Source organism: Zalophus californianus, chromosome 15, assembly GCF_009762305.2.
Source record: "Zalophus californianus isolate mZalCal1 chromosome 15, mZalCal1.pri.v2, whole genome shotgun sequence".
NCBI classification, from domain to species: domain Eukaryota; kingdom Metazoa; phylum Chordata; class Mammalia; order Carnivora; family Otariidae; genus Zalophus; species Zalophus californianus.
Genome location: NC_045609.1, coordinates 8,886,322 through 8,897,075, shown reverse-complemented (window position 1 = coordinate 8,897,075; position 10,754 = coordinate 8,886,322). Strand labels below are relative to the sequence as shown.

Genomic DNA, 10,754 nt, shown 5'->3' with positions numbered 1-10,754 from the left:
AACTTCCATGCATCTTCATGGAGAAAGCTGACCTTGAATTGACTGTGCACTTGTTTTACTGTCTCTCTCTCTAGATTGTGAACTTCAGGAGGTTTGGGGAAATGTCTGCTTGCTCCATTGAAAGATAGCAGAGTATGCACCCCCAAAATATGCCACGTTGGCATATGGATTATTATTTTTATTTTTAAAGATTTTATTTTTTTTTTTCAAGAGAGAGAATGCGCATGCACACGAGCAGGGAGGGGGCAGAGGGAGAAGCAGACTTCTTCTCAGGGAGCCCGATGTGGGTCCAATTCCAGGACCCTGAGATCATGACCTTAGCCAAAGGCAGATGTGTAGCCGACTGAGCCACCCAGGCACCTGGCATATGGATTATTTTCAGCTGAAGGCAATTAAGAAGCAGATGTAAGAAAAACTCTCTGCAATCCCCCTATCTGCCTGAAAGCAGTACATAAATTTGTAAAGGTATCCCCTTACCCTCTCTACCCAGCAAGAGAGAAGTTGATTGCCTGAGACACCTCTAGGCCCTTATCAGCCCAGAGTCACTACCAGAGAAATCTACATGACAGACCTTATTAACTAGCTCTTATTTTCCATTAATCTCCCCCATATATTTACCTTCCTACAATTTGCCACACTAGAAACTCAAGGTTCTTTTCCTTTTTCTTATCCCTTCTCTAAATGTAATGTTCGTTTGTTAGGATGTTATGTAAGTCCAAGTTCTAACCACCCTTTGAGTTACTCGTCACTGGGAGTTCCCATGTGTATGTGAGATGCATGTGTTAATAAACCTCTGTTTTTCTCTTGTTGATCTGTCCTTGTCAGTCTCATTCAGGGTCCTGGCCAGTGAACCTAAGATGGGTAGAGTAAAAAGATTTTTTCCTCCCCCACATCACCATATTCAGTGTCTAACACTGAAAACTATTTGTTGATAAAACGAATGAATTAAACATTTTATTTTATGTAAGTCCAGTGCTTTATCTGCTACAAATCTACTCAAAAAACTGTTTTTCTACTAGATAACATACACAGAGAAATGGTTCCTCTCACTCTCACATACAGAAATGTATATATATCTGTTTCACTATTCACTATTGAATACAAACAATATTTTATCAGGTTTGAGTATAAATGTTAAAAACTTGTATCACTATAGTGGATTACTTAATATGTTTCTGAAAGTAGCAAGCAGAAAAAATGATTAAACACATTTACCTAAAAATCAAACAAAATGTGAACGTGGTTCATATTTCCACGGCTAGGGATTGTGTCTCAGAGTTCCCAAAGTCAGCAGCCAGCCACAGGGCCTGCTCATAGTACTCCAGGGCCTTATTCATTTCTCCTTTGACTTTGTAGATGAACCCAAGAATGCTCAAGCTTTCTACATCTGATGCATTTCTACGAAGTTTCCTTAAAGCCAATTTCTCCAAAGAATTCATACTTTTATCCTTTGACAATGATGCCTTCTCTATTTTTACTGCTTTCAAATAATGGATAATTGCATTGACCTCAGATTTCTTTTGAAATTCCTGAAATTGACCATAGTGGAAATGTATCTTTTGCAGTTTTTCTTCGTCCAGTGATTTCAAGCAGAACGCTCTTTGGTATGTGTCTTCAGCTCTTTCGTAGTCGTCAGCTTCTATGTACATACTTGCAAGGTGTATATAAGCAACTTCAAATGTGGGCTTTTGTTCCAGAGCAAATTGAAAATGAGATATGGCCATTCTTACCATTTTGTCAGAATTTTCTTTAACGTGTCCTCTGGGCTGCCAGTTGGCAGCTCTCTTTATTTTGATCATTTGTGCCCTGTAGCAAAGCCCTATCTGGTGGTGCAGGAAGGCAGAGGAGGGGGTGGCCTGCAGGGCCATTTTTAAGAGCTGAAGAGCTTTGTCCAGAGAGCCTTTTCTTCGGTAAAACTTGGCCGCGTATCGGAAGACGTAGGTCTGCGAGGACGTGTTGGTCAGTGCTTCTTCAATGTGCTTTTCTCCTTCAGCTTCTTGGCCTATGTCCTGAAGCTTCAGGGCAAGGAGAGCCTTAATATATGCATCTTCTGGATTTAGCCTGATGGCCTCTTTCAGGGTCTGCAGACAGAATGCCTCACTAACCTGTGTTGCTTTGTTAAAGACGTCCAGGCGGTAGGTGGTGATCGCATACCCAGTGCTAAATTCAGGGTTTTCCGGGTCCACTGCCAGAGCCTTCTCAAAGCAGGCCTTGGCCCGTTCATAATTCTTTCCTCCACATTTCAGCAAGGCCCATCCCTCCTCACAGTCCATCTGGGGACACTCCATCCTGTAGCGGGAGGGAGCCCCGAACTCCTTGCAGGTGTTCTCTACCTTGTCCAGGTAAGCCTGGGCTTCTTCGGGTCTTCCCATGTGGTAATTCAGCCAGGCGTAGTTGCCCCATGTGACCAGAAGTCTCACATCTGATTGGGCACCACGTTCCTGCTGGATTAAGCCTTCAGCCTCCTGCAGGCTCCCCAGGGCTTCCTGGTTCTGGCCCGCCAGGTGCTTCACATAGGCCAGCAGGTTGTGGATCCCCACATTGTATTTGGTGTCTAGGAAATCAATCTGATCCAAGATCCTGTTTTCCAAATCAGGCAGTTCGGTGTCTTCAACTAGCAACTCCCACGTAAAGTGACATCTCAGCTGGTCCAGCTTAGCTTTGACCTCATCCGTGTTCTTACTGTGAAAACAAAAACAAAACATTTTCTTTGTTGAATGAGGAACAATCAATAGAAAGAAGCCAAATAAAATGCCTCATTTTTGGAACTTAGCCTTGGAAAGGGCATGCCTGCTGTGGTTTTCCTTAGAGTCCTTATATTTCTAAGATCTGCACGAACTTTGGATGCAGCTTGTCTGGTCCCATACACTGGCTTCACCACTTTCCACCAAGTAACCTCTCTGTGGTTCAGAGTCTTTTTGGTAAGACGTGGACAGTAACAGACGCACCACACTTGAGTCTGGAGTTGGGTGAAAATAAATACGCCTGTTTTTGTGAAGCATTTAGAGCATACATCTTACGTGCTATAATAAGAGTGTCCTGTGTTCCTATATCTCTAATCAGGAGAGAAACCAGTTAGAAAGGTAGAGCCTTACGAAACATTATTCACTTCAGGACCTTAGTCTGTAGATTTTGCAACAAACGAAGACCACCTAAAAGGGATGATATTTGTTCAACCAAGTTTTGTTTTCCCCCACTTTTTATTTGGAAATAATTATAGACTCACTGATATTTGCAAAGAGAGTACAGGGGTCCGGCGTACCCTTCCCCCAGTTTCTTCCAGGGACCGGCCTTACCGATCGACAGTACCATAGCAAAGATACTGACTTTGGGAAAATATCTGTCAGTTTTGTGTCATTTCATCACGTGAGTGAGTAAATCCATGGAACCACCACCTCAGTCAGGTGCAGAACTACTTTATCATCACAAACATCGACCTCATATTATTCCTTCAGAATCACACCTGTTGCCCTCCCTTCTCCTCACCAAACATCCCTAGCCTCTGGTCACTTGTTTTCATCTCTACAATTCTGTCACTTCAAGAATGTCATATCATGGAACAATACAGTATGTTACATTTTGAGATTGCCTTTTTTTTTTTTTCCACTCATCATAATGCCCCTGACATCCATCCAAGTTGTTGAGTTTATCGATGGGTCATTCCTTTTCACTGGGGAATAATATTCCGTGGCATGGGCATGCCATAGTTGGTTTACCTATGCATCTATTCTAGGACATTTCCATTGTTTTCAGTTTGGGCCTATTACAGTTAAATGTACTATGAAGAGCTGTGCACAGACTTTTGTGTGGACATACATTTTCATTTCCCAGAGATAACTGCCCAGGAGTGGCATCCAGGTCATATGGTTAGCGTGTGCTTATGTTTTTAAGTAACTGCCAGACTATTTTCCACAGTGACTATCATTTTACATTCCTCCTAGCAATGCATGAAGGATCCAATTCTCTGCATTTTTACCAGCATTTGGAACTTCACTTAAAATTTTTTTTTTCTTAGCTGTCTTAATAGGGGTTAGTGATATCTCACTTGGGCTTAATTTCCCTTCCCTATGGACTAGTGGTGTTGAAAATCTTTAGTACTCCTTTACCATCCACACATCCTCTTTGGTGAAATATCTCTTCATTTCTTCTGCCTGTTTTCTAATTGGATTGTTTGTTTTTTCATTGTCAGGTTTCAAGAATTCTGTATAGATTCTAGATATGTGTCCTTTGTGAGGTATGTGGTTTTCAAATATTTTCTCTCAGGGTGTAGCCTGTGTTCTTGTTTTTTGTTTTTTTTTTATCCTTTAATAAGCTCTTTTGAAGAGCAAAAGTTTCTATTTTTTTATGAACTATAATTTATTGATTTTTTTTCTTTCATGGATCATGCTCTTGGTATGGTGTCCAGGAACCCCAGAGCAAGCACGAGGTCCTGAAGATTCTCTCTTGTGATTTCTTTTTCTTTTATTTAGTTAATTAATTAATTTTTAAAAGATTTTATTTATTTATTTGCCAGAGAGAGAGCATAAGCAGGGGATGCGGCAGGCAGAGGGAGAAGCAGACTCCCGGCTAAGCAGGGAGCCTGATGCGGGACTTGATCCCAGGACCCTGAGATCAAGACCTGAGCAGAAGGCAGACATGTAACCGACTGAGCCATCCAGGAGCCCCTTTAATTTGTTTTTGTTTTTGTTTTATTTTAAAGATTTTTTTTTAAAGATTTTATTTATTTACTTGACAGAGAGAGGGAACACAAGCAGGAGGAGTGGGAGAGGGAGAAGCAGGCTTCCCGAAGAGCAGGGAGCCCGATGTGGGGCTCGATCCCAGGACCCTGGGATCATGACCTGAGCTGAAGCCAGACGCTTAATGACTGAGCCACCCAGGCGCCCTATTTTAAAGATTTTTATTTATTTATTTGAGAGAGAGCGAGAGAGAAAGAGCCAGTGTGAGCTGGGGGAGGGGCGGAGGGAGAGGGAGAAGCAGACTCCCCACTGAGCAGGGAGCCCAATGAGGGGCTCGACCTCAGGACACTGAGATCACAGTCTGAGCAGAAGGCAGGCGAATAACTGACTGAGCCACCCACGCACCCCTCCTGTGATTTCTTCTACACGTTTTACATTATATCTCTGATCCATTTTGAGTTAACTTTTGCATAATGTAAGAAGATTAATTTGCTGGCTTATTTTCTGCCTATGGGTATCTGATTGTTTCATCACCATTTGTTGAAAAGACTCTTCTTTCTTCGTTGAACTGCTTTTGCACCTTTGTGAAAAATCAGTTGGCAGTAATTATGTGGGATTATTTCCTGGTTCCTTATTCTGTTTCCCTGAGCTATGTATTTATCCCTACACCAGTACCATATAATTTCACTTATCATAGTCTTAAAATTGTGTGGGATGATTCCTCTCACTCTATTCTTCTTAAAAATTATTATCCTAGTTCCTTTGCCCTTCCGTATAAATTTTAGATTAATATTGTCTATATTTACAAAAAATCTTGCTGGAGTGTTTTTAATATTTCTTTTTTTAAAGACTTTATTTGAGGGAGAGAAAGAGAGCGTGTGTGCATGCGAGAGCATATGAGGGGGGTGGAGGGGCAGAGAGAAAGGGACAAGGAGACTCCTTGCTGAGCAGGGAGCCTGACTGCAGCTCGATCCCAGGACCCCAGGATCACGACCTGAGCTGAAGGCAGACGCTTAACTGACTGAGCCATCCAGCCGCCCTGTTGCTGGAGTTTTGATAGGAATTTTATATCAGTTAAGGGAGAATTGACAGTTTTGCTATGTTGAGTCTTCTAGTCCATGAACATGCTATATTTCTGTTTATTTAGACCTTTGCAGTATACAAAATCAACATGTAAAAATCAGTTGTGTTTCTGTGCACTAACAATGAACAGCCTAGGAAGCAAATTAAGAAAACAATTCTTTTTTAATAGCATCAAAAGAATAAAATACTTAGTAATAAAGTCAACAATAAAGCCTTCCAGTGAAAGGCTCGTACACTGGAAACTACAGAACATTGCTGAAAGAAGGTAAGGAAGACAGAAATAAAGTAAGAAGCATCCTGTGTTCATGGCCTGGAAGCTTTAATATTGTTCAGATGTCAGTAGCGCCCAAAGCAATCTACAGACTCAGTGCAATCCCTGTCAAAATTCCAATGGCTTTTATCGTTTGTTTGTTTCAGAAATAGAAATATCCATCCGAAAATTCAGATGGGAATCTCAAGGGATCTCAAATAACCAAAATGATTTTAAAAAAGAACAGAGTTGGAGGTCTCATACTTTTGGATTTCAAAACTTACTACAAAGCAACAATAATAAAAACCAGGTGGTATGGTCATAAAGATAGACTTATTGATCAGTAGAATAGAATTGAGAGCCCAGAAATAAGCACTCACATTTATGGTTGCATTAGTCTTCTAGGGCTACCATAATGAAGTACCACATACTGGGTGGCTTAAACGGCAGACATTTATTTTCTCACAGTTCTGGATGCTGGAAGTCATGAATCAAGGTACCTACTGATTTGTTTCCTGATAAAAGCTCTTACTGGCATCCACATGACTTTTCCTCTATGGTGCATTGGATTGAGAGAGAGTGAGTGCACTTCCTCTTCTCCAAGGAGATCAGCCCTTTCAGATTAAGGCCCCACCCTTATGACCTCAATTAACCCTTAGTACTTCCTCACAGGCCCCACCTCTACATACAGTCACAGTGGGGGTTAGAGCTTCAACACGTGACCAGAGGGACACAATTCAGTCCATAACGATGGCCAAATGATTTTTGACACATGTGCCAAGACCATTTAATGGGGAAAGGTGTTTCAGTGACTGGTGCCAGGGGGTGCCTGGGTGGCTCAGTCAGTTAAGCGTCTACTCTCGGCTCAGGTCATGATCTCAGGGTCCTGGGTCCATCCGGCTCCCTGCTCAGCAGGGAGTCTGATTCTCTCTCTCCTTCTTCCTCTGTCCCTCTCCCCATTCATGTTTGCTCGCTCTCTCAAATAAATAAAATCTTTAAAAAAAATAACAACCCCCCCCAAAAAAAACAAATGGTGCCAGGAAAGCTGGATATCCACATGCAAAAGAATGAAGTTGGATCCTTATACTGTATACTAAAAAAAACAAAAACCCTCAAAATGGACCAAAACTACAAAAATCTTAGAAGAAAATAGGAAAAATCTTCATGACGTTGGATTTGGCAGTCTTGGTTAGGACACCAAAAGCACAGGCAACACAAGTAAACAGAGATTAAATTGGATTTCATCAAAATTAGAAATGTTTGTACATCAAAGAGCACTACTGACAGATGAAAAGACAACCCACAAAATGGGAGAGATTATTTGCAAACCACATATCTGATAAGGGATTAATATCCAGACTATATAGACAACTCTTGTAACTCAACAACAAAAAAACAAACAACTGGGGCACCTGGGTGACTCAGTCAGTTAAGCATCCAACTCTTGACTTTGGCTCAGGTCATGATCCCAGGGTCCTGGGATCGAGCCCCCCATCAGACTCCCCACTCATCAGGGAGTCTGTTTGAGATTCTCTCTCTTCCGCTCCCTCTGCCCCTCCCCCTACTCACGCTCTTTCTCTCTCAAATAAATAAATAAAAAATCTTTAATTAGAAAAAACACAACAACTGACTAAAAAATGAGCAAAGGATTGAACAGACATTTCTCCAAAGAAGATACCAGGTGGCCTTAAGCACATGAAAGATGCTCAACATCACCAGTCATTAGCAAAATGCAAATCAAAAGCAAAATGAGATACCACTTCATACCCATTAGGATGGCTGCTATCAGCAAAACAGAGAAAACAAGTGTTGATGAGGATATGGAAAAATTAGAACTGTTGTGCATTACTACGGGGAATATAAAATGGGGCGGTTGCCATGGAAAATGGTGATAATTCTTCAAAAAAATTAAATAGAATTGTCATATGATTCAGCAGTGCCACTTTGGGGTATATACCCAAAAGAAGTGAAAACAGAGACTCGAACAGATATTCACATACTTATATTCATAGCAGCATTGTTCACAATAGTCAAAAGGTGGGAGCAACCTAAATGGCCATCAAGAGATGAATGGAATATATATACAGTAGAATATTATTTAGCCTAAACATGGAAGGACATTCTCACACCTGCTACAACATGGATGAACCTTGAAGACATTATGCTAAGTGAAATAAGGCAGCCACAGAAAGCCACTTCTTGCATGCTTCCATTGATATGAAATATCCACAGTAGGCAAATCCATAGAGAGAAAGCAGATTAATGGTTGCCAGATCCTGGAGCAAAGGATGAGTGGAGAGTGAATGCTTAAAGGGTATGGGGTTTCTCCTCAGAGTAATGAAAATATTCTTGAAGTAGATACTGGTGATGGTTGGACAACATCATGAATGTACTAAATACCACAAAATCATATATGTGAAAATGGCTAATTTTATCATACCATAAAATATTTTTATATATTTTATATATAATTATATATATATAATATATTTTATCATATATACCTATATGATCACAATAAAAAATCATGCTGCTAACCCAGGAGAAATTCTACAAGTGATATATACATATTTTTCTCTAGTACATGTTGAAATAAACACAAAAGCATTAAAACAAAAACTAATTAGTATGCAGTCTGAAATGATCTCATGAACCCCCCACTGGTACACTTTAAGAAATTTAGGGGCACCTGGGTGGCGCAGTCATTAAGCGTCTGACTCTTTGGCTCAGGTCATGATCTCAGGGTCCTGGGATGGAGTCCCGTGCTGGGCTCTGCACTCAGTGGGGAGTCTGCTTGGGATTCTCTCTTTCCCTCTGCCCCTCCCCTGCCTCTCTAAAAATAAATAAACAAATCTTTTTTAAAAAAAGAAACATTGGTTTAAAGGTTAAATAAGGTATCACTGAATAGAGACTCTGGCTCATGTCTCAGCTCTATCATTTGTTATCTGTGTGATCCTTAACGGTTCTAAATCTAAGATTCATTATTGCAAAATCAGTATGATCCGAGTACCTGCCTCATTGCTGTCTTTTGAGGGTTAAATGTAATAATTTACATAATACTTTTAGAAGCCAGGCTGGCACTTAATAAGCATCGAGGAAGTGATAGCTACTTCTATATTGTTAGCATTATTATTATTTCCTTTATCGATGATAACCCATTCCATCTGTCTATAGACCAGGGAGGAGGGTTGATCATAGGCCTGTAATTATGCACTTTCTGGAACTTCTGTCCCTTCAAAAGTTTGTCCACTGGAGCACTGAGGGGAAATTTGCAAGTCGATATTAATTAAAATTTTTTTAGTCTGTTGATATCAAGGGTGATTTAAATCAAGATTCAGTTTAGACAACATAGAAATTCCCACATTAGGGCCGTTAGCTAAGGAATATGTGGATGTTCCTAAGTACACAACTCCGATCAAGCCCCGTGGCCAGGATATCAGGGATCTGCAGACCACTGGCTTCCATAGGGAGAGGTAGTCTGCGCATCTTGAATCCAGTCAGGTTGAGAAGACCTGCCTTGGGAGCCCAGCAGCACAGACAGTGAGAACCGAAGTCTCCAGAGGAAGGTCTCGTTCTCTAGGCTGTGAGCTTCTGCTACCCCATGCCCACGGTATTTTCCTCAAGAATCTGAGAGAACCCAGGACTGTGGCTCCTACAGCTATGTGGGTCCCTTTTTTCCCCCATAGTGAGGAGCCAGCAGAAAGCACTGTCTCTTTCCAGACCAACTGTCAGACAGTAGTGAGTGTAGGGAAAAGAATCTTAGAGACTGGGGGTCATTTTCTCCCTTCCTAGAAAACTCTCATCCCACATCCCTCTGCTTCTTTGGGCTTTATTATGAGGTAAGCTTCCTCAGGGTAATGCTAACACAAAGGAAAATGCCTGAATTAATGAACACTCTGTCCCCAAGCAGATGCTCAAATAGAAGAGTAAGGAAACTTGACATTACTGAAGGGAAGTCTCTGGAGATGGTTTTGATTAACAGTTTTTCCAAAACTTGAGACTGAAAGGCGGGGGAGCAGAAAAATCCTTACCTCATGGCTGTGATGAATTAGACAGTGGTTCTGCAGTGTTTTCCTCTGAGATCCAGCCGGTCTTGAGGATGCTCTGGACTTAAAGCTCCACCTCGGGGCTTTATAAGATAAATAGTTAATGAGTAAGCTGTGGCCGTGTTGTTACCAAATTAAACTGGAAACCAAGATAAAAACCGAAAGTGGAAACTGAAACTAGTTAGCAGAGTTCCAGCTTGGGGAAAATGAAACAGGGATGGCTTTCTTTGTTCTGTTTGAAAAAACCGATTGAGAGGAGGCTGGTGAAAGCAGTTTCACTGACAAGGCGAATTCCTCTCTCAGGTTCTGCATGGCCTTATAGAGAGCTGGTTGGGGGCAGGGAAGGGGGGTGCACGGGGGAGGAATGCCAGGCACGTATAGTCCACTGAGCCTGGAGCCAGGGATGCCTGTGAGAATCGGCTTGTGTGAACTTGCCAAGCTCATGCCCCAAATCTGTGCCTTTGTTTGCTCATCTGGAAACAAAGTGTCCCTTTCATAGTATAAAATGCTGCATATATATTACTAAACTGGAGTCTCAACCCAAATTTGCTGTGATTGACCAAGAGGTTGTGTTTTACTAATTCTACTCTGCCTTTGTTTTGCATACCCTTCCTGAGAATGGCCAATGACAGTTAAGAGCCTGTATCTAACCTCTTCTTTGTTCACTGGAACAGAGAAAATATCTGTGTTAGCATCTTG

General features: G+C 41.4%; 1 protein-coding gene across 1 annotated transcript; it reads right to left on the bottom strand.

Annotated features, from left to right (window-relative positions):
- Nucleotides 1-284: 284 nt before the first annotated feature.
- LOC113920727 (interferon-induced protein with tetratricopeptide repeats 1-like) lies at nucleotides 285-10,276 on the bottom strand. The gene is made up of 2 exons (XM_035724333.1): nucleotides 10,041-10,276; nucleotides 285-2,682 (listed from the first exon to the last, which is right to left on the bottom strand). Exons 1-2 carry the CDS (start codon nucleotides 10,043-10,045, stop codon nucleotides 1,245-1,247), a joined length of 1,443 nt encoding a protein of 480 aa, XP_035580226.1. The 5' UTR covers nucleotides 10,046-10,276; the 3' UTR covers nucleotides 285-1,244.
- Nucleotides 10,277-10,754: the final 478 nt, after the last annotated feature.